At 46.4% G+C, this 24,339-nt stretch overlaps 1 protein-coding gene across 7 annotated transcripts in view; it reads right to left on the reverse strand.

Annotated features, from left to right (window-relative positions):
* Positions 1-1,859: 1,859 nt before the first annotated feature.
* RHOBTB2 (Rho related BTB domain containing 2) overlaps positions 1,860-24,339 on the reverse strand; it is a 62,960-nt gene continuing 40,480 nt past the window's right edge. For 5 of the 7 annotated variants that reach the window (XM_079955031.1, XM_079955030.1, XM_079955032.1 and 2 more), the window contains 9 exons: positions 14,792-14,993; positions 13,636-13,739; positions 11,341-11,526; positions 9,289-10,301; positions 7,405-7,523; positions 5,492-5,642; positions 4,332-4,420; positions 3,565-3,670; positions 1,860-3,143 (listed from right to left, as the gene is read on the reverse strand). In XM_079955031.1, coding sequence (XP_079811157.1) covers positions 2,911-3,143; positions 3,565-3,670; positions 4,332-4,420; positions 5,492-5,642; positions 7,405-7,523; positions 9,289-10,301; positions 11,341-11,526; positions 13,636-13,739; positions 14,792-14,993 — 2,203 coding nt within the window. In that variant the 3' untranslated portion in view covers positions 1,860-2,910. Of the gene's footprint in view, positions 3,144-3,564; positions 3,671-4,331; positions 4,421-5,491; positions 5,643-7,404; positions 7,524-9,288; positions 10,302-11,340; positions 11,527-13,635; positions 13,740-14,791; positions 14,994-21,566; positions 21,685-22,734; positions 22,996-24,339 lie in introns of those variants that run through there. The other 2 variants (XM_079955036.1, XM_079955035.1) reach the window with 2 other exon arrangements.

The following is a 24,339-nucleotide window of genomic DNA, read 5'->3' on the forward strand; positions in this document are numbered from 1 at the left end:
AGAATCTGAGAACCTTCCCTACAACAAGAGACTGAAATGTCAGCTGCTTTTTAATTTCGGGCCAGATGACAAAAGAGGCGCATGATTAACGATTGTCCCTATACATTTTGTAAACTACTTTGAGGTTTTATTACAAGCAGGCGGTATATAAATTTTGTGAAAAACAAAATAGATGATGTGCAAAAAGTGGAATGAGATTCTTCCCTCCCCGCTCCTGTATAGTAGAACTTTGACCATCAAGCAAAAATACCTTTGTACATCATGTTGATGGAATTTGCTTGCACAAGGACATGCTGCTGGCTTGAGTATTGTTTAATGCTTTTTCCAAGTGCTGTACAGACACTTAAAGACATGGCTATCCTTGCCCTCGGGCTTTACAGTGAGATTAGACAAATTCACGGAGGAAGGTAGCTTATCTTGTTGAATGCTCTCTTGCTGCTGAGATTTCTGTGTGCAGTGCCTCCATATTTTTGGACAAATGGTTAAGGAAAAATACTCTTAAGTACTGTAGATCCTACTGCATTTAATGCCACCTGTTCTTAGGTAAGTGGGATTAGCATAGTCCCTTGGCCTGTTTGAACTACCTGACTGCAGAAGCTGATGGGAAGGAGTGAATTGTGGCAAATATGCAGAAAGCGTCTATGCAGAAGTGTGCTATGGTTCTTTTGCACATTAGCACTGTTTTGGAGAAACATCTATTAAGGGGAAGAAGGTACATCATTGCAGAAGCATTTGAAAGTGTTTGCTGAGTATGGCTTAAGCATGCACAGACTGCAACCTGGCATGCTTCCAGCAGTTCAGACATGTGCACGTGGGTGACCCATCTTATCCACCCAACTTGGGTAAGGCAGAGACTGGTTAAGCTTTAATGAACAGGTGAGTCCTTTGACCTGGGTTTAGCTGTTCCAAATGCAACACTATGCCATACTTACCTATGGGTTAGTGGAACAAGCAGAATATGCTTGATAAATTATGTAGCCTGTTTGGCAAAAATTACTTGAAGTTTGTATTTATTTCTAGATATGGTATATTAATGTCTTTATATTCAGGTGTTCTGTTTTTAGTGATTTTATTCTTTTGATACTACAGATTGAAAAAACCAAGTTTGATATGTGAATATATAAAATAACTTTTAGTGCTTTGCTTTGTCCTTGCCATTTCTTACTGTTGAAAGTCAAAAACAACTTATTTGAAGGCAGAAGCTTTTTACCTTGTTTATGAAGCTATGTAAAGTGTCCAGACTGGAGCTGTACAAAGCAATTAAACGATTTTTAAAAATGGTATACATTGCCTTGCAGTCTGTACACATATTCTCAAGGTAGGTTTCATGTATGCCTAGGCTTGGGTCTCAGGTGACACTTAGAAGGCAGCAACCAGGGTTAGTGGGGCTGAGCCAGACCTAGGTGGGAGACTGCTTGGGATAGCATGGGAGAAAAGCAGGATTCTCAAGGATATGGTGGATCAGTGATATGAAATATTTTCAAACTTCCTTTTACAATTTAAATAAAGCTTGTCAACTGTCAGGAGTTTGTAACAGTTTTGGTAGTGAATCAGTAGAGCCCATACTATTCAGCTAGGTCTTTGTCTACTTTTGGGGGTGGGACGGGACCCCGGGGCCAAGTGTGGCTTTCCAACTGTCCCTTGGGTCTGCCCCCAGACACACACCCTCCTCAAAAGTTTCCACCCAGCTGGAATGTCCTTGAATTTTGGTCATGCCTCTTCCCAGTCTGGACGGAGGACCAGGCTACTGTACAATGATAGAATTTACATAGATCACTCCACCCACTTTCACAACACCAGAGGTTTCCCAGAAAGGAGCATGATCCTTCACTCCAAATCAGAGACGGAGGCCACAAGCATCTTTTCAAAATACCATTTATTACAACACAACCTTGCACACTAAAATCCAAGTTGGTGTATTGGTTTGCTTCATTAAAAACAGTGTCAGCTGCTGGAGTTTCCAATTCTTTCAGAAGCAGCACATTTCCAAACATGGCCAGCACAGGCCAGGATGGAAGAGACTCCCTTGCCAACTTTCTTAACTTGCTCTCATTGGGCTAGCCAGCCTGGTAACTTGGTAGTGTGCAAGCAACGAGAGAAAGAAAGAAAACAGCCTCTTTCCAGCCACAGCAGGCATGTTCTGTGTTCTAGGACTTTGTTCCTGTTGCAATTCAGTCTCAGTGCAGAACTGAAGCATCTGTTGGCCTATGCCTCCTCTAGCAGGGCCTGCCTCTCAGGAGGAGGGTCCACAGATGTTGGATGCTCCCAAACTGTGGATCTGTGCCTTGCTGCTAGCAAACATCCTAGAGCTAGGCCCCAGGGGTGGACGTGCAACAGAAAAATGATCACCTTGTCATGAAAAGAAGCCCAGAAAAAAAAAATCTGGGGCACAGCGCCTGTCTTCAGCAGCTTGAAATGACATGGTGCGGAGGGGCGGACAGTGTGAGGCAACCCATTATTTCTTTTTTGCAAAGGTGCGGGAACCCTCAAATCAATGAAGAACTGCATTTTCCTTGTACTGTAGCAGATTTTCAAAGTAAACCTCTTGCATTCCTGTAAACATGAGGTGTGTCCTGTTAGATGAGTGAGCCCCCTTCTAAAGAAAACTGGCTCGCCTGCCGTTCCACCCAGGCAGCCTCCAACGGCTGTGTGCCAACACTGGCTGAGGCAAGGACTGGGACCCTATGGAGAGAGCTCTGGGTGAAGATGTAGGATGCTCCAGACCCTGAGCTCCACCTGCACAGGTTCTTGCTAACCTCCCAGGGACATTCATGCTTGTTTTCTCCACTGAGGGTTTTAGCTGGTGGTGTCCTCTCTAAGCCTGTCAAGCCAGATGTTGGTCAGGGTGGCAGGCTCCCTTCTCTCAAGAGAGACAGAGGAGTGTGTGTGTGTGTAGGGGCAGTGCATCTCTCAGACCACAGCAGAGGAAGAGGAGGAAGATGAAGATGAAGCTGTGGCTGCTGATGAGGAAGGTGACTGGGCGGGAGAGGAGGCATTCCAGAAGAGCCACCTCCTCTTAGGCTGCCGTTTCTGATGGAGGTAGTCTTCCTTCTCACGCTCCTTCCTGGCCCTCTGATAGTGGTCCTCCTCCTTCAGGTACCAAACTGGGGGCCACCGATGCTTCTCAAAATAGTCCTGGTTCTCTGCAATGGGAGGAAGGAAGGAACTTTAAAAGCCTGCTATTACAGTTAAAAAAGAAAAGTCAGAATTGCAAAGATGCAGCTGAAGTTTGTGGGAAAAGCAATCTGTGGAGACGTGGATGGTTTGCAAAACTCTGAACCGTCAATGTGCAATTTATGTGCAGCAAAACTAGATGGCATCAGCCATTGACCTGAAAGGGTTAGAACAGCTTTCAGTGGAAGAGGGGCGCAGACAGGAGCCAACCCTGAGGATCCGCAACTGCAATGAGGAACCCTACTAGAAGGAATGGGATGGGAACAAGCCTCAAGGGTTACAAACTGATACTCTTGTGCATGTTTAAGAAACAGCTATAAAAATCTTATTCGTTGCTTTTCTTCATGGACACCCAAGGCATTGCACAACTCATAATTCTTCCATGCTTACCTGCTGACATTGCTTTCATCTCTCGAGGAAATTTGCGGCAGATGTTGTTGTAGTTGGTGCAGATATGATGGAGGCACCAGTCGGCTAGCTGGTAGGCACCATGGAACTGTGGGAGGGGGGAAATAAGATATTGACATGAGTCACAGCACAACACCACAGGGTAATTTAGCCAGTACTGCTAAGGAAATGACTGGGGCTACTAACAGTGCAATCCTGTACAGAATGGGTAGGGAACCTTCAGCATATGGGCCAATCTTGGCCCACCAGAGGGTCCAGCTTGACCCACAAGGACATTTCCCCCAAAGCACACCTACCACTGGTAACGTTCGCTGATGGGCAGAAGGGCAGGATTTAATCTTGGATTGGCTGTGTGCCCTGTTCCCAACAGGGAACAGGATCACACAGCCAAGGCAGTGGAATTTAATCCCTGCTCATCAGTTGATCTCACTTCTTTCCTTAGTGGGAGGTGGGTGCGTGGGGGGACTCCCACACCTGCCACTGCTGCTCCTACCCTCTTGCTTAAAGCTGAGCTGCTGCAAAGAGCAAACACTCTTTGAAGCAGGTGAGCAGGGGTGTGGTGGGGGACCCTGCCTACCTGTCAGTCATGTGACGTGTAACTGACAGGTGAGTCCCTGGTGACAACCTGCCAGATTTGACCCCTTGAGCCAACTGCTGTACAAGTTGACTGGGAAGCAAGTCTCAGAGTTCAATGTGACTGACCTCAAGGGATCACTACGGATTCACTATGACCAAGCTGTTTATTATACCTGAGCCAGCTCCAGGAACACAAGGACATCACCATCAATATCCACTAACATCTGAGTTGCTTCCATCAGACCAGACACCGTGAACTGTTCTGTAAAAACACACACATACAATAAGGTCAGAGTGCATCAGTGTGACCTCCTGACTAATAGGGCAGAATAGGTAAAGACTAATCTTTTTCTTTCAGTTTTTAAGCAAGGAAGAAACTGGATTCTAAGTTTTCTAACACAGCTGTGGGGTTATTGCTGTGGAGTTTGTTTGCTTGCTTTTAAATTACCCAGTTTTAAAAGAAATCCATATTCACTTTGTATTTGTTGAGACAAAACTGAATCCTGTCCTAACAAGCACATGGGCCTGCTTTTCTACATGATTTTTTTTCCCTACATAAAATAAAATAGGCAACTCCAGAGGAAAGCAATCTTGTGGACAGTAGTGAATTGCTTATGTATTTGGTGCCACAGTATGTCAATAAATACTAAGTGGGTTTGTACTCGCGCTTGACACGCTCCACAACATCATCATCAGAGCTCAGCATCTGCAGCCCACCACTCCACTGAATAAGACACAGACCCCTTCAGGGTCAGGCAGGGCCTGCCATTTTTTTAATGTTTTTGTTTTAAACCTTGCAAGTAAAAATCAAGCTTCTCAATCAAGGGGAGAGGTTCTAGGTCAGCCCATTCTACTTTTGTTTAAAAAGGAAACTTTTTAAACTATGGAGCATTCACAAATGTGATACTTCACCTCCTCTCTCAAGCAGAACAGTTCATTCTGCCAGCTCAGCCTCTCCTCATTCTGGGGCCTGAGAGAGGACAGAAGAGGGGCACAGGGTGCCACCTGCCGGCCAGACCAAGACAAGCAATTGGTCAGCCAGAAAGTCACACCCTTGTTGTCTATCTCCAAGTAAGCCTGCTTTGAACACTGAAAACTTGCCTCAAACCCTATCATCCCATCAGTGCCTTCCGGAAAGGTTCTCCATATCATACAATGACACCTAACGACATCACCCCTTCCTAAGCTAACGTCACTTCAAAAGGTGAGGAGAAGAATCAAAGCACAGTACTTTCACGCTGTTAAGCAGAAGGCACAAGCTCCTTCATTGCCCCATATTGTGCCTGATCACAGCTATGAAGTCAGAACTGTGCTTGCAGCTCCCCAGTATTACCTGTCAGCGCAACTAGGTGTGGCAGACACAGGCGGTTGGCAAGGATGATAAGCTTCATGTAATCAAGGTCTGATGTGGAACAAAACTGCCCCGTGTACAGGTACTCCAGCACTGCCCTCATGCAACTCTTGCTGGTGTAAGGTAAAACCACCTGTAAGAGCAAGGGCATGCACACAAGAGGGGTTAAATTCACAACATACTGAGATACAGAAAAACTGCATAGTTGTGCTCATCCTTCGTCATACAACAACTCTTCACTTCTATTTACCCTTTTATTCAGCCCAATGGTTGAGGGCAGGGAGTCCAGCCTGTGTACCACCTCCTTTGCTCTGGCTAATGAGGGGAATTATACAGTGTTCAGGCAGCCTAGCACAAAACTCTTTTAATAGCTATAGACTAGAGTGAGTCATGTGATATTGCTTGAGCCCTATGAAAGCTTGCCCTGAGAAGAGGCTACTGGGTTTCCCCCCTACTCACTGGGATGGATTGTTGTTGCTTTCACAATAGAGATAGGGAACCTGCAGCTTTCCAGGTGCCCCTGGACTACAACTCCCATCATACCAGCCCACTGGCAATGCTGACTGCAGCTGATAGAATTTTTAGTCCAACAACATCTAGAGAGCTACAGATTCCTCATCTCTTCTCTGCAGGATCTTCTTATACTTTTAGGCCAGAATGGAGCCTGTCCAGAAGACACTCACATCACTCTGAAAGCAGCCACAGCCAGTTCCTACCATATCTTTTGCTTGGGCCCCAAGAGGGACAAGACATGGAAACTGCAGAGTTTGTGATCATTTTACTTCCTCAATAATATACAGCAGGGCATCAGAAGTTGCATATTTTCCACACACATCAGCATACCTAGTAAGGTACTAGCTCCCTCTCTGCATCTGGTTTACAATGTTTACATCCTGGTGAAAAAGATACATGGGCACCACCATTCCCAGGTTACAAAATTTATGTATTCTTGTAAATGGGTGTGAATTTGCCATATGAAAATGCAATAGGCAAATCAGGGTCCTAAAAGTCCCTTTGTATGTTGTTCCAAGGTTGACATAAAATAGGTAGTCTTGCACAGATTGGGTCTTTTGTCTGCCGTTTGCAAGGGTTTCAGAAGGGAAAGGACCTCTCCAAAGTGCTGGCCACAGTGAAGGCCAAGGACATTTTCTTTCTGAAGTTGGAAAATTCAAGCAGTATTTCTCCTCTTCACTCATTAAAATGGGACATAATCTGCACAGCTTCCATTTATTTCCATGGAGCTTGTATAAAAGGGCTTCTTGGTGGGTCCTGGCTGTCTCCCATTCTGCCACCTTTACTGGCACCTAAAATCTATTGCTTGAAATGGCCACCTCATCATAGGGTTGGCTTTCAATACAATGCTCCCCTGCTGGAAGCGAGCTCAAACTGTGGGAGAAAAGGTAGGAGGCCCTCAGTAAAAACTGTAAGTCTTGACTCCTTTTAGCCAAACTGTGTCCCCAAAGCCTTCTAAAAACCACAAAAGGTCAGGGAGCTGGATACCCTATAATCTGAGCACTGTCCCCAGTCCATCCCTTATTACTGTATAAAACATATAGGATCTTCCCTTCCAAGCCCCACATAATGGCACTTGCCCTAAAACCCTTCCCTACCATCTCCCCTTTTCTTCCCTTGAACCTGGATGCTGAGAGTACTGTGTAAAAAGTAAAAAGGAAGCACTCTACTCCCTCCCGAACCCCAGGGATCTTAGCTCAGCAGCTGAAAGAAATGAAAACATTTGCTCATCAAAAGATCTGCTCAGATGTAGTGTGGACAAAAAACTGAAGTTGCACACAGTATGAAATGGGGTCCAAGTATTAGTTGGAGCTATGTCTAAGTTGGAAAACTAGAGAGATGATAATTCAGTCTGGAGCTTTTCATGCTCACGGTGGCCTCACCTCTTGGGTTGAGCTCTCCACAAACGGACCCCCAAACATAGCAGCCATCCAGTCACAACTGGAGATTAGCAAGGGCTTGTGGGCATTGATAGCACCATCATCCAGCATAAAGGTGACATCTGCAAACAAGTAAAGAAACATAAGCAAATGTTTTTATGTTCGTGGACCGTGCTTTACTACCACATAGTAACAGGGAGTTGTAGCCAACTTGAGTTCTACTCAAAGTAGGCCCAACCTAAGCTAGTCATGGCCATTAACTTCAATGGATCTACTCTGAATAGGACTAGCACCGTATACAACTCAGAGAAAACTAATGAGATGCTAAGGGCTAGAAGATGTCACTTCCATAAGAACATATCCCCCCCCCAAAAAAAAAAAACTACTGAAGGAATAAAGTCACCTACAGCAATTTCCCCCATCTACAAAGTAATTGTGCAGATAATCTTTTAGCTTTGAGCTGTGAGTTTTGGGTTTCTATATCTATTTGATCTTTTTCTGGGAGCTACTATTTGGAGCTACAATCACTAACATTCAATGAAATTTCCATATCATGCCCTAATTTAGCTATGCAGCAAAGCTTATCTACAACCTCAATGGCTAGCAAGTTGTGCCAAAGCTAGCCAAAACCAACAGCACAATCCTAAACACATTTACTAGGAAGTTATCACATGAAACAATAATGAGATATTTGAGTAAACATGTTGAGAATTTCTCTGTAAATATGATGCAAAGGCTTCTAAGGCTTAAAAAGGCAATTCCGGCATCCCACAAACAGGAACTGGGTGAGGCATAGGATAATGATGATATTTCACATAATCCAGAAATGGCCAGGACAGGAGGGAATGAATTCTCCTGGCCTTTGTGTTTATTCTACAGCAGAAGTGAGGAACCTGTGGCCCTCCAGACGTTGATGAACTACAGCTCCCATAATCCCTTATTACTGGTCATGCTGGTGAGAGTTGGAGCTCAACAACATCTGGAGGACTATAGGTCCCCCACCCCTGATCTACAGGATTAATCAGAAGGGAAATTTCATTGAACGTTAGTGATTGTAGCCCCAAATAATAGCACCAGTAACAACCACCAGGCCTTCATAGCAACAGAACTATATGGATGACAGGGGAATTGCAGGAAACTGGACAATGCAACAGAATTTTCTGCACTATGACTGACAAGCAACAATACAATTAAATTGGCTCCTGCACAGGAAACAGCAAGAAGCCCTGAGTAATGGAACAGACAACCATCTGGTGGCAAAAGCAGCCTTTGTATTTATTCAGAAGAGCTATATGAGGGCCAGCTCATATATTCAGCAGAACCAAGTGCCAAAGCTTGTTCTAGACTTTACCACCTTAAAGTGTGTGTATCTGTATCTGCTCTCCAGTCTAAAAACAAAAAGAGAAGACCTAATAATAATTTAATAATAATTTTAAAAATACTAATAATAATTTTATTTTTATTGACTAGGTTTCCCCTAGTCATTTTCCCAATGTTTTTTTCTATTAAGTAGGATTCATTTATATGGGTGAGCTTAGAAAAAGCTAATGCTATTCAAAAAACGAAGCATCTTCTTTCTGACATACTATTTACCACATGCAAGGAGTTTGATTACATGGCAGAACACTAAAAAAACCCCAACTTGGACATCCAGAAACATTTGAAGTAGTGCAATCAAAAATTCTACTAATTCATTCTTCCTAACAAAGGTGGCTCCTAAAGGGCTTCCAATGCAACACTTAAGCCAGGGTGAGAACAATGTCCTGTCCCACCCTGTGACTTTAGCTCATTACCCAAATTCATCTCAGCCCCCCGCATCCTGGAAATCAAACGACATTGGTCCCCATAGCCATGTCCCACAAGGCTACCCAGTGCTCTAGAGCGTACCGGAAAAAGTCCCCTTGACCAGACACTCCTTAACCCGGTTGGTTCTCCTGACGTGGAAGGCTTTGGTGATCTCCTGGTTCATGAATGCCTCATTGTTCAGGATGTTGGCCACCATCATCCTGAGGTCAAAGACTTCTAGCAGCTCAGCAATGTGGGCAATATGCATCAGGTCCCTCTCGTTCTCGTCCAGCTCTCCTGTGTACAGATATTTGAGCACAGCCCTGAAGGGCCCCAGTTGGATGGAAGGGTCCATCTTCACCACCACCATAAGTCTGGGCTTGTATGTCATAGGGTCATCCGCCATCTCCTCCTGGATGCTGACAAAGGCACGGCTCCAAGAGGAGAGGATCCGCCCCCGTTTTAGCCCTCGTTCCCCATAGTTCTTGCCCCGCAATATCCCATCGCTGGTGGAGGCTCTAAGGCACGGTTTTTGCTGGCCAGAGCCAGCTTCCTCAGCACTCTCACAGATATCAAAACTAGCAGCTCTCAGGAGGAATTCCCGGCCGTGGTGATGCCTCTCCTCCTGATGGAGGGTCCGCTCAGCAACACCAGCCCCGGTGCCGCTTCCTGTCATCCCCTGCTGGCTCTCCTCACTCAGGTCCATCAAGAACAAGTCGTAGAACTTAGAGGAGGAGGTGGAGAGGTAGATCTTATGCGCATAGATTTTGATTCTCTCTTGCAACACCAGGATGACATCCGCACACAAGGGGTCCTCCAGCAGGTTGGCTGGACGCTCCTCATTGTTGGAAGGAGGGTCAGGAACAATGATGATGGGTGGGGGTGGCTTGGGGGGCAAGAAAGGGGCCTGGAGCAACGGCCTCTGGACATTACGCAGGTGAGACTTCCAGAACTGGAGATGCCGGCGGGAGATGAGGGCAGCTCGGATGGCATTGTCGAAGACATCCTTAATGCCAAATTGGGCTACTACGCTGGTCTCATAATAAGGGATCCCCAGCTCTTTGGCCACCTCTCGCCCCTTCTCTGGGGGGAGAATTTCATTTGGTTTGATCGGTCTGGAGAGAGAGAGAGGAAAAAACCAGGAAGGGGAAAACTAGTTTTACATCTGCTCAGCAATCCAAGGCAAATGACAGAGGTAAGTCAGCCTAAGGTAGAAAAGCGGCAATTCACAAGGAGAAAACTATCAGGTGTGGGTCCTCATTATCTGGCTGTACCTGCCTTTGCCCCTACTGCCTTTCCTCTCTTATTTTTGCAGTTTGTTTTCTACTCTCCATACACTCAGAATGTGTCCCATGGCCCTAGCCAAGGGAGCTTTCTCCCTGGAACCAGAGCTAAATTGGAAGCATGAGAAGTATTATTAAAAAACAACAACCCAGGTGTGGGGCCATCCAGGGAACAGTCTGCACTAGTTGCCCAATTGTCCCTGCCCACAATGTAGATGGAGCAGGAACCTGCAGAAGCTGGAGACTTGTACACTAGAAGGTTTGATACACACTGAATCCCTGCACATGCTGCCTTTCTCCTTCAACCAAGGACTATTATTCAATTTGCTTGTTCTGCTTAACTACAGTGGTCACTGGTGTCCATTGGGACTGTTAGGGCAGAATATAGGGAGGCCAATGACAGATGGAACCAATTCTAGTTTTGTCCCCACCCTCTTCCCTGCTGTGCTCTACAAGTGCAACAAGAAGACTGAGGAGGAGGAACTGACAAGCAGCGTCAGCCCCTAGACTAAGTAAGAAGGCAGCCTGGCTGGCTGAGATTGGTGGGACAGGATCCCATTTGCCCTAAAAGACCAGCTTCCATGGCCTCACTAGTGATGGCCAACCTTTCTGACAAAGATGCCACAAGTCAAATCTAAATCTAGCATCCCCACCTTTGTCTTCCGTGTTACTGAACCAGGGAGCAGGTAACAGTGTAGCACTGGAGGACAGACCTGACATTGTGCCATAGGCAAGTGCATGAGTCTTCGTGCTCTAGCCCAGGAATGTCACAAACTTCCTGTCCTGTCGTCTATGAAACGTGGCACCTGTGATGCCCAACCACAGTTTAGCTTCCCCAGCCCACCAAAGCCGTCCTTGGGTTATTTCCTACCTGGCTAAAGGTCGCCTAGCTCGATTTACTGCTTCCAGGTCAGCATAGCGAAGGTCAAGCTGGCACCCTACAAGGATGACAGGAGCTCGGGGGCAGAAGTGCTTGATCTCTGGGTACCACATGGTCTTCACATGGTGTAAGGAGTTGGGATTAGCAATGGAGAAGCATAATACTACAACGTCAGATCTGTGGACAGAGAGGAGGCAAGAGTTAGGTATCACTTTGGTCTCTGCAAGCCCTCTCTTTACATTAGTCAGCACCTCTTGGTGCAAGCATGCACCCTGCAGGATGACACCCAGTCCCTCCAGGTGCAATGCACACACCAACTTTCCCCAAGGTTTTGGTGCAAATCCACTGCTGTCCTTGCAAGTGTTTGTCCATGTGTGTGTGTGTGTATTGTGTGTGTGTGTGTTTGTAATGGGTCTATGTGTACCCTGTGCTCATTGTTACCACTACCACTGTAGTGGTATATTGCCCCCCCCCCATGGAGAATTCTATTTGTTCTCACAGGAGTGTGTGGCAAGCATTAATTTAAGTATCAGCAAATTAAGGGAGGAACTTGGGGAGAACATTGGGGCAAAGGCTAAAGCTGCTTCCTGTCCCAACAGCCCCCCCCCCCGTGTTTATGGAAAGGGGTTGTCTCAGATAAAAGAGCATTTACTCTGTCCCAGATAACTTGGTTGGAGTCACAGAAAAATGTGCTTGGTCCTATTTGCATAGCCCCCACCCCTTCATCTGCATATGTCCACTTGGGTTTCATTTCTTGGTTAAATGCTCCATGATAGCAAAACCCTAAGAGTGGGCTTTTATGTATATTTTAGGTTCAGTAACCACCCATCTTCCACTTCATAGAATCATAGAATCATAGAGTTGGAAGAGACCACAAGGGCCATCGAGTCCAACTCCCTGCCAAGCAGGAAACACCATCAGAGCACTCCTGACATATGGTTGTCAAGCCTCTGCTTAAAGACCTCCAAAGAAGGAGACTCCACCACACTCCTTGGCAGCAAATTCCACTGTCAAACAGCTCTTACTGTCAGGAAGTTCTTCCTAATGTTTAGGTGGAATCTTCTTTCTTGTAGTTTGGAACCATTGCTCCGTGTCCGCTTCTCTGGAGCAGCAGAAAACAACCTTTCTCCCTCCTCTATGTGACATCCTTTTATATATTTGAACATGGCTATCATATCACCCCTTAACCTCCTCTTCTCCAGGCTAAACATGCCCAGCTCCCTTAGCCGTTCCTCATAAGGCATCGTTTCCAGGCCTTTGACCATTTTGGTTGCTCTACTCTGGACACGTTCCAGTTTGTCAGTGTCCTTCTTGAACTGTGGTGCCCAGAACTGGACACAGTACTCCAGGTGAGGTCTGACCAGAGCAGAATACAGTGGCACTATTACTTCACTTGTTCCATCTGAGATGCCTGCTACTACATATCAACACATAGTGTGTATTTTGAGGAAGGGCTAGTATATTCCTAGGATATTCCACTCCCCACCAGTGGAGTATAATATAAAATCACCTGCTATATCAATCTAGCCTCATATTAAGGTTTCCTCCAACACCTTGTTCCAGGTCCCCTAACTGCCTGGAATCCAGGGTGTGGTTTCTTGAGACAGGGCCTTTTAAAAATTTGCACCAAATCCATGGGAACTCTTTTCCTAGGGAGGTTCAGTCTGCTCTGTCATTTCTAACTTGCAACACTTTGCAAAGGCCACTTGACATTTGCTCTGAAGGCCTTTGTGTGATTATAATTCTTTTTATCTCTAAGTAGAGTTGAGACTATTACCTTGGCTGAGCTCTCTACTGCTTAGCATTGGTGTTCCTGTTGATGGATTAGGTTTGAGTTTCACTTGTTTAGATTATTGTTTTAATTTTGTGTAATGGATTTCAAGCATCTTGTTGCTCACTTTACATATCCATCGGGTCAGAGATCAGGCCTGGCTTCCCCTTTTGTTTCTCTTCCACATTACATATCCCATCTCCACCCTGAAGGATTCTGTCAGTGATTGCCAGGTCTTTAAAGCATAAGTGAGGGGTGGGAGCAGGTTTTGTCTCACCACAAGAAGCACAAAGCTTTTCTCACAGCAATGAAAGACAACTGTATGGGAAAAGGTATAGCGGGTCCCATGAAGGACACCCCTCCAGGAGAGGCATAACTGGCTCCTTTGCAGGACACAACCATCCTGCAAGATAGACCAGGCTGAGAAATGTTTGCTTGCACTTGACCACCCAGTGAGCTTCTAAGCCAAGACTGAATGTTCATCATTAGCACTGCACCAGATAATCAATATTGACCTTCCATAAGCAAAGCGCCTGTCCTTGTGATGGTCTCCAAAGGTATCCCAAAGCCTCAAGGACACACTAACATCATCTACCACATCTCGAGAGCGCTCCAATACCTGAGAGAAGGCAAAAAGATTACATACTTCAAATGAATAGAAAGGACTAGGAGGACTGCAATGCCCAGTAGCTTTTCAGTCTGATAATCAGTGATGCAGGATTTCAGGAAAGGGCTGAATAATTTTTTCCTCCACATTTCACCCCCCTCCCCAGAAATCTTTTCAATTATTTAATTTGATTGGGAGCACAGTCTCAAAAGCTTCCCCCACTCTACCCATCAGAAGTATTTGAATGGAAGATTTGATTAGGGCAAAATAAATTTAATATACCTAATTTAGGTTGCAATACTACATTCACTTACCTGGGAGTAAGCTTACTAAAAGCAATGAGACTTACTTCTAAGTAGGCTTGCACTCTCAGAATGGACACAACTATTCAATCACATGCCCTTCCTTTACATTGTTTAAATTTCAGATGGGGAAAAATGAAGGCTTACTAATTTTAGCATGTCAAAAATGAGATATCCGTTTCTGTTTAATATATATATACATATATATATATATATATATATATATATATATATATATATATATACACACACACACACACACACACACACGCTCTGTATGGACAGAAATGGGGGGAGACTCAACTTTAAAGCTGCCCAATTTGATTAGCACTGTATTAATTACTTGAGTCAATTCATTTTATTATTATTGTTATTATTTTCAAAATGGAAACTTCCTCACAGAAAAACAGAGCAGAGAAAAATGTTTTGCCCAGAATTACTGTTGATCACTGGAGGAAATCTGATTCTCCTCAAACCCAGGATTAACCAGATTAAAGTGAGGAGGTGGGAAAGGGTCGTGGCTCAATGGTAGAACATCTGCTTTGCATGCAGAAAATTCAATGTTCCATCCCTGGCATCTCAAGGGGGTTGGGAGAAACCCTGGAGAGCCACGGCCAGTCACTGTAGACAATACTGGGCTAGGGGGATTGTTGGTCTCACTCAGGATAAAGCAGTTGCTTGTGTCACTTATAAGCCCAGGTATTGATTTTCCACCAGTGAGATTTCCCAGGTGATTTATCCATTGACAAAGATACCACTCACCTCCTGGCAAACACGATACTGGTCAATGGCCCAGACTGTGGGTACATGGGTGGCAAGAAGCTGGTACTGAGTCAGTGTGGCATTACAAGCACGGGCACAAATGAGCCTGGTCTTGCCCACTGCGTTGTCCCCAACCACAACACACTTGATAGTTTCTACGTTTGGCCTTTCATAATCCATGTCAGAATCCATTAACTGGGACCTGTAGCAAGAAACACAGAAAAAACAGAACCAGACAAACAGTTTATTGAGCATTCATCTTGATTTGTTTGCACAGTCTAGGACGAGGTGGTACAACTTTGCAAATGGGGTATTACATCATAGAATCATAGAGTTGGAAGAGACCACAAGGGCCATCGAGTCCAACCCCCTGCCAAGCAGGAAACACCATCAGAGCACTCCTGACATATGGTTGTCAAGCCTCTGCTTAAAGACCTCCAAAGAAGGAGACTCCACCACACTCCTTGGCAGCAAATTCCACTGTCAAACAGCTCTTACTGTCAGGAAGTTCTTCCTAATGTTTAGGTGGAATCTTCTTTCTTGTAGTTTGGAACCATTGCTCCGTGTCCGCTTCTCTGGAGCAGCAGAAAACAACCTTTCTCCCTCCTCTATGTGACATCCTTTTATATATTTGAACATGGCTATCATATCACCCCTTAACCTCCTCTTCTCCAGGCTAAACATGCCCAGCTCCCTTAGCCGTTCCTCATAAGGCATCGTTTCCAGGCCTTTGACCATTTTGGTTGCCCTCCTCTGGACACGTTCCAGTTTGTCAGTGGCCTTCTTGAACTGTGGTGCCCAGAACTGGACATAGTACTCCAGGTGAGGTCCGACCAGAGCAGAATACAGTGGCACTATTACTTCCCTTGATCTAGATGCTATACTCCTATTGATGCAGCCCAGAATTGCATTGGCTTTTTAGCTGCCGCATCACACTGTTGGCTCATGTCAAGTTTGTGGTCAAGCAAGACTCCTAGATCCTTTTCACATGTACTGCTCTCAAGCCAAGTGTCACCCATCTTGTATTTGTGCCTCTCATTTTTTTTGCCCAAGTGCAATACTTTACATTTCTCCCTGTTAAAATTCATCTTGTTTGTTTTGGCAATAGTTTTCCCACACTTTCTGGTGCATTTCCCTCTTACTTTCCTTATTGCATGATTTCTAATTCTGAAGAAAGCAGATTGGTTATGCCAGAGAAAATTGCAGGATTGGAAGTTCCTACCCCCAAAATAGCAACAGTCTGGAATTACCCCCAGACTCTGAAATACTTACGGCTGCCCATGACCTTAAAGTAAGGTAGGAAACTCTCCCAGGAATGCCATGTTGCTGACTGTTACAGCACCCTGCAACAAAGACTACCCAGCAGTAGCAGTCTTACCAGCTCACTGTTTCACAATGGGTTGCAGGGCTGTGCTTCGTTCTGTCCTCCCTTGCTCCGTACCAGTTCATAAACAGAATAATTCCACACTGAGAAAACAGTGCAGCAAGAGCAGATTCCACAAATGGATGTAAAGTCCAAAACAAACAGCACCCTGGGAGGGAGGCAGCCTTCTGGATCAGGCCATCTAGTCTATCCTGTTCTCACAGTGGCCCACCAGTATGTCTGTGGGAAAACCTCAAGCAGGGTCTGGGGGGAAGAGCCCTCTCCCCTTCTGGACTTCCTAGCAACTGGCATTCGGAAACATTACTGCCTCTGACTGCGTCATGTCTAGGAGCCATCGATAGCCTTATCCTCCAATCTTGCCATGGGCAAAATTTACTAAAGCAGAAACTGGAGTTCAGAGCAAAATAAAAAATTTAGTTTTTTTTATGTCGTCCAACCAACCAACACAAAACAAAAGCTTATAAATATGAAGTAACACAAGGAAACAATGAAAGAAATTAACTCAAACAAGTATATTAAAATTTGATGTCTGAGACATAACACCTACTGGATATTCCCTTTTTAATGCACATGGAATATAGGTAAGCCAGTGTGCAGCCCTGAATTCTTCTGGTTTCTGATGGCAGGAGGATGAGCAGAGGCTACTGGACCACCTGGCCACTCTGGCAATTCATTTTGGCTTCGTAGAGACTGGTACGAAGCAAGCAACCCTGGTCTTCTCCTCTGCCAAGCTCACCTCACCCAAATCCAATTCAGCAGGATTCCCACATTGTCCGAATTTGTGTCCCTCCAGACATCAGCTGAACAGAATGGCCTGCTCCAGAAATGTGTCCAAAATAATCTCCTCTAGCAGGGAGTCATGCCCCAAGCACCAGCTCCCCAACCTGGTTGTCCCTCACAAACAAGAAGGGCTCTCCTCCCCACCCCCATGACAAACCTCCCAAGATGCAGAAGACTTGGACAGCTGCCCTCCTCCAGACTGATGCAGCCCACACTGAACCCAGAGAGCAACAAACAAGAGCCTTCCTGAGGGGCCTGGAGCCCAGGCAGCTCTACACCTCTCCATCCAAAGCAGGGTCCCTTTAAAATGGAATCTTTCTGAAGCATGCATCCTTAGCCTCAGATAAGACCACAGGCCCTGCCAATCTGAGTCTAGCTGCCTCTGCCTCCTCCTTTTTATCTCTCATGCCTGTTCATGTGAGATTCCCCCACCCACCAGTCCCTCCCTTTCCAGCAATGGTTAAAAAAACTTCCAGATCCACCTGACTGATCATGGAATTTATCCCTTCCTTCTCTCCACCCACAGCACCATCCCCCCCCCCTCTGCTCCACAACCATGTGTGCTTGCACAAGTCTCTCTCTCTCTCTGTGTGTGTGTGTGTGTGTGTGTGTGTGCATGCACTTGCATAATAGAAGCAGCCTTTGGGGCATAACAGGGCAACTGCAGAGCAGCCAAGCTCCTGCCTGTCTGCCCAAGCGGCTGCAACAACTGGCATTTGGGACGGAATATCTTAGAGTGTTAGGCTAGGACCTGGGAAAAGAAAGAAAGAAAAGAAAAGAAAAGAAAAGAAAAGAAAAGAGAGAGAGAAAAAGAAAGATATAAACCCCCAATAAACAGCAATGACAACAAAAATCCACATTAAACAGGTACAGCTTCATCTATCCTAAAAGTATAAAGAGGATTTTTCAATGTACTTTCCTCTCCTTTACAACGCAGAAAGTTCTTAAGTAAAGGCTAAATGGTGCTAGCACTGGTAATCCTTCAACCTCCATTGCATCAGGGGGACTTTGGAGGTGAAGTGCATAGCAGGCTTCTGCACAGAAAGGCTGAGCACCACCACTCAGCAATCCAGCCTGCATAAATCAGAGTGGCTGTTAGTTTTACTGGGGTGCTGCCAACTCCCCTTGGCTGAGAATCAGATCCTGCATGCAGAAGCCTGTGAGTCTTCTAACTAAGGTGCCGGACAGGTAAAAGCCTCTGGAAAGGCTTGGGTAGTTCAGCCCAGTTTCATCAATTCCAAGCCATACTGCAACAACCTCTACCCCAACAACCTGATCAGTGGAAATACGTTTTAAAATCATGGCATTACCTTTTGGGGATATTTCTTAATCTCGAGGTTGTGGGTTCAAGTCCCACTTTGGGCAAAAAGATTCCTGCACTGCAGGGGGTTGGACAAGATGACCCTCGTGGTCCCTTCCAACATTACTATTCCATGATTCTGACATTTCTGATCAAATAATTATAATTATAAAGCTGCTGCTATGCCCATGGTATCCACCCCTCCCCCAGAGTCCTGGAAACTGGAGTTTCCCCTTCACAGAGCTGTAAACCCAAGGACCCTTAACAAACATGATCCCCATTATTCTTTTTTTGGGTCAAGAGAGGAAGCATGCTTTATAAATGTATGGTTTGTATGCAGTCCTAATGCCTGGCACATAGCTGAGGGTCTTTGATGCACATGGACGGAACAAATTTGCTGTTATCTGCTGCCATCTCATGTAGATGGTTGTGCAACCCGTACAGCACATAGGCGACAATTATTCACACAATTAATATTCTTGTTCAAAAACAATTTTTCACCATTTATCAAATTTGTGAGAATAAGACAACTTCTTCAGCATCTCATGTAGATGAGCTAATTTGGGGAGCTGGAGAGGTAACTGTGGCCTGACACATTTGATTAACTTACTTAATGCAAGGTTTTCTTCCTGCCATATCCTGCCTTCAAGAACTCCAGGATCAGAACTTCCACTCATCTAACAACAGAAGTGCTTCCTTGCCCAGGTATTCTTATTGCTCTCTGCTACCACGGATACTAAGGGACATGGGTGGCATTGTGGTCTAAACCACAGAGCTTAAGGCTTGCCGATCGGAAGGTCGGCAGTTCGAATCCCCACAACAGGGTGAGCTCCCATTGTTTGGTCCCAGCTCCTGCCCACCTAGCAGTTCAAATGCACATCAAGTACAAGTAGATAAATAGGTACCGCTCTGGCGGGAAGGTAAATGGCGTTTCCGTGCGCTGGTTTGCCAGAAGCAACTTAGTCATGCTGGTCACATGACCCAGAAGCTGTACGCCAGCTCCCTCGGCCAGTAAAGCGAGATGAGCGCCGCAACCCCAGAGTTGTCCACGACTGGACTTAATGGTCAGGGGTACCTTTACCTTTACCATGGCTATTACAAGCTACAGTCAACAGAGGCCCTTGCCATGCATAGAACTGCATCCCACACAACACCACTAATAGCAATGAATGGGCTACCTGGGGGAGTGTAACATCTTCTCATGAAGAGGGAATTAAGGTATATTCACAGCAGAAGCACAGCATCCATAAAAGATGTGAGAGGACTTTGTGTTGTACATGGAGAAAGAAGCGTACATTTATTGTGCGGCAAAGTGATCTTCTTACTATTATTATAAAAGATAATTGCCAAATGGTTAAAGGAGCAAGGGGAAAAAATACAGTTAAAAAGATGCAATTAATTTCTCAGCCAGTGAGTGCTGAAAAGACAGAGGGTAGTCAATGCACCACCTAGAAATAGGCCTAAAATATCTGAGTCTCAGGTGCCTGTTGATGCTAACAAGAACAACAAAACAGCACTTGTGATAAAAATGTGAACACACAAGACATGCCTAGCAAAAAACAAAACAAACAAAACATGTGCTGCCATTGTGGACACACTGTGAGTCTTTCATCTTTAAAGTTCCTGATATGCAACCCTGCCAGGGTAGGAGGAGGTTGGACAACGGGCAGTTTGTCTTCATGCAACAATGGAGTGAAAGCTGACTGAGGTTTAAAAGTAGGGATGGGCAACCTGTGGCTCTCCAGATGTTGATGGACTGCAGCTCCCATCATGCCTGTCTGAGGCTCATGGGTGTTTGCATTCCAATAAGAGGTGGACAGCCAGCACCTCCTCATCCTTATTTTAAGGCTGCAGCCAAACACAATTGCCTGAGACAAGGTCCTCATTGAATATAGTGGGATTTATTTTGGAATATACTTGCATAACATTGTGTTGTGATTCTCAGCCCCAGAGGCACTGAGAACCCTCAGCTCTTCAACTACACCTTTATAGGGCTTCTCAGTGAATTGGAGAATCCAGCCTTCCATGGGGAAAAGAGCAAGAGAGCTAGGAAATTGAGCTGTGCAACTGTATCAATCAAAAATAGTGTAGCGGTTGCAGTGTTGGACTAGGACCAGGCAGACCCAGGTTCAAAACCTTATGCAGCTAACATGCTTACTGGGTGACCCTGGGCTGCACTATCCTATATTTGTGGTGTTCTATTATATTCTATAATGCTATTGTTATTTATTGTTTGTAAGCCACTTTGAAATTCATTTGAATGAATAGCAGCATAGAAATACAATAAATCTGATCAGAACAACCATACATACTGCCTTGAACTCCTTGGAGAAAAGGAGGAGAAAATAATAAATAGGTATTATAAAGATGTTACTCATATGTTTCAGAAATATGCAGTCTGCTGAAACAAAGAGCAAATTTTAGAACAGGGAAAGAATTGGGCCAGTTCCTGTTTGGTGTGCGAATAGTGGCTGCCTCTCTTTGCAGAGTCTGTGATCACAACCAAGAGGCAGAATAGATTTTCATGTACGCCCAAATCTCCTTGTGGGCTTTGGCCTCATAGCTTATTTCTTAAGCACAAAACAGGATGTGTTGAAGCCCAAACCCATTTCACCCAAGTAAGAGTTAGCAGCAAGCTCTCCCTCTGTGACAGTCAGCTCCTTGGGTGTGTTAACAGTTAAAAGAACTCACTCCTAGTGGGAGCGGATTTCGAAATGAGTGCGCAAGACACGTGGGGAGGTGGAATAAAGGCAACTGAAGGCAAGTGCCATGTGAAACTCCTGCAGCAGCAGCAGCAGCTGTGGAGGCGGTCAGCAAACTAGCACCCATGTGACATTTAGGGGGGGACAATCCTGGCCCAGACAAATCCTATCACTGTTGTTTTGTGCCTCTCCTCTTTCCTCCCCCCTCTCCTTCCTTGCTGTTATGATTCCACTTCCCTCCCCTAAAAAGAAACCCTCTCTCCAAGGATCCCAACACCAGTAGGAGAGATAATCAAACAAGTCGTTCTTCCTCTCCATTTCAGCCCCTGTCTATTTCTGTAGCTCTTTTGTCTGAGTGCACAAAATCCATTAGTTGCTTTTGTTCTCTAGGACCTGCACTTAGGCTCTGTAATCGCCACCACATCCAGATGCTCCCCTCCCTCCCAGCACATCTCCTGCCACACACACTCTCTGGCCTTATCTCCTTTGCCAACTCCCTCTTATCTCCTTTATCTCAACTCCCTCTTGTTTCAATGGCAGTCTTTCGACGACTACTGGTCATTCCTGCTCATTTGATTCCTCTATGTGCCCCCTTTTTCTGTCCCTCACCCCATCCACTCTTGGTGACATGTCCTCAGTTCCTTGCCATCAAATCTGCCCCGCTATCTCTCGGAGAGAGTAGAATTGTGTTCCTTTCAAGCTGCCCCAGTCTTCGGTTGCCAAGGAAACTAGAGAATCTCTCAGGGAGCCTAACCTGTTTCCTAGCAACCGACAGGCTAAATGTGCCCCCACCCCACTCAATCTCATTTCACAAAACACAAAATGGGGGACTGGGAGAAATAGCGCAACAAAAATAATTAGTAAAAATATCCCTTGGTTACGGAGCATTTCCGGGAGGGGGGGTTGTAGAGGAAGAAGGGTGGGCGGGCTTGAACATCCCCCCAGAGACCAGGAAGGGAGGCATGGTCAAAGAACTCTGCAGATTACGATCAGTGCCTACTCTGCAAAATTATGCTAATGAAGATTGAAGAGGTAAAGCTTAATAGGAGCGATGCTTTCGCAAACGAAGCGGAGTGGGGCGCAAATACTTGTTTATTTATGTCTACCCATATGCGCGCGTGCACACACACACACTACATTACTCTCTAAGCACACTGCACATTTCTTCCACATTACAGTACAAGGACATCAAAGTACAGGAGGCTGCACGAGCAGCTGGCTTGTTTGAAGGAAGAGAGAAACCCGATACGCACACAGCTCTCCACACACTGCGAAAAGGTTTATGCAATGAAAGATATCCTGGCCAAGCCTGCCGTTGCAGCAGAACAGAGCTCTCCACCCTGCCCGGTTTTGCTTTGTTTTCCTTTTTTGCAAATCCCACCCCAGTCCCGCCAGAGCAGCGCGACCACTCCGATTGTTTGTTTCCCTTTTTGGCAGTGCAGCAACTACCCACAGAGACCCAAGGAAAGCACGCAGCGTTGGAGAGAAGCCGCTCTCCAGGCGTGCCTGTGGGTTTGAAACCATTTCCCCAAGAACAGCGCCAGGAGTGCGCGATGCTCTTTGGAGAGGCTCGTGCAATCTGTGCGCGCCTAGCATCTCTCACACGCGCCCGCCCGGGTTTAGCTAGACTGGCGGAAACGCTGCTCCCCTTTCGCTTTCACCGACCCCACCTAAAATCGGCACTAGCGGACCCTCGACCCTGGCCTGACCCTCCGCTCCCGCGCCTGCAATAACGGAAGGGAAGCCGAGGGAGTCCCGCGGGGGTCGCTTTACTTACGCCAACACGTATGAAGGGGCAATTTGCAGCGGAAAGAGCCGACCTCTTCCCCGGAGACATGATGGTGGCGGGCACGAGCGCCCAGCTCGGATCCTGCTCTGCCGGGCCGATGCTGAATTTCTCCGGCTCAGATGCTCGGACCTAACAGTCCGCGTCGGCCCCAGAGCGGATGCGCCCCTTCGCGCGGCGTCGGCAGCCGCTGCCTCTTCCTCAGCAGCATCTTCCTCGCCCCGGGCCGGCTGCGCCTGCAAGCCCTCGCCAAGCTGCGCCCCCTCCTCGGCCGGCGATGCTCCGCCCTCCTCCCGGGCGGCCGCGGTGCGACTGAGCGGCGGCAACAACGGGGCGCGAACTGCAGTCCTGCGCCGAGACTCGCCCACCGCCTCTTTTCATTCACAAAAAAAGGAGAGCCCCCTCCCGGGAGCGCCGCGCAAGCTCCGCCCCGCAGCCCCGCCGCCGCTCATTGGCCGAAAGCGAGCAAAACAGGGGGCAGGCGGCGCGTCGGCCGGGCCTTCCGGGGAGGGGGCTCTTGCCACGGGCTGCGGGGGGGGGGCGGGAGGAGGAGGAGGGATGCAGCTCCGGCAGCCGCTCTTACCACGCACTGCCCCCCTCGGTGCTCTCCGCCCTGCTGCAACGTTCCTCAACCCCACCCCCCGCGCACCTTTCCCCTTCATCTTGGGCCATTCATCCCTTTCTCATCACTCTCCGCCCCAATTTATGGGGAAGGCAGCAGAGGCTCTTTAGGAGCGAGCAGGGCAAAAACAATAATAAGAAAAGCTTTGTGCACCACAGTTACCTAACATCAAGCTCTGTTAAATGGGGGGGGGGGGGGGAGAGAGAGAGCAGAATTATACAATAGCAAAAGCCCTTCCCTAAGTTCAGGAATTCATGTAGGGCTGGCTGCTGGGACTTAGAAAAGCCTGGTTCTGCTATTGACATGGATACCCTGGGAAGGAGAAGGGAGTTGAAAACATCCAGCCTAGATGTTAGATGTCCCCAAATGGTCTAGACAAGGTCGCAGGTAGATCGAGATGAATATGGCAAAAACAAGAACAGCCCTCAAATAGTGATAGTGCAATGGTAAAAAGGGACAGGGGGGCAACTTCAGACCTGAGATGAAATCAAGCATATTCGGTAGGTATATGCAGTTTTCTACTTTCTTCCAGCTCCTTATGTAATTGTTACCCTTGCATTATACAATCAGATACATAAACAAGCCAGTTTTCTTTATATCCATTTATTGTTTCTTCATCATTCTGAACCTGCCCATCCCCTCATCTATCCACCTCCTTTGCCTGTTTGCTGTCCCTGATACTGAGTACCTATGAAAGGGGGAAAGGTTTTTATGCCTTAGCTTGACAGTGTCCAGTAAAAATGCTTCTCTCAAGCCTCCCCAATGCCCTCTTCACTTTTCTAACAGATGTTTCTGGTATCTAGTTTGTACCTACCCATTCTTCATATTTCCCCAGCCAGCTGGACTTCATACTAAAGGTTCTATCATAATGCACACCAGAGAGCACTCAAAAAACTTATTGAGTTCAGTGGAGAATGAAGACTCCACATCCAAGGATTCTGCCTTCAGCTCTTCAGAGACACCAGCTACCCCTC

This window comes from Podarcis cretensis, assembly GCF_951804945.1.
Source record: "Podarcis cretensis genome assembly, chromosome: 15".
NCBI classification, from domain to species: domain Eukaryota; kingdom Metazoa; phylum Chordata; class Lepidosauria; order Squamata; family Lacertidae; genus Podarcis; species Podarcis cretensis.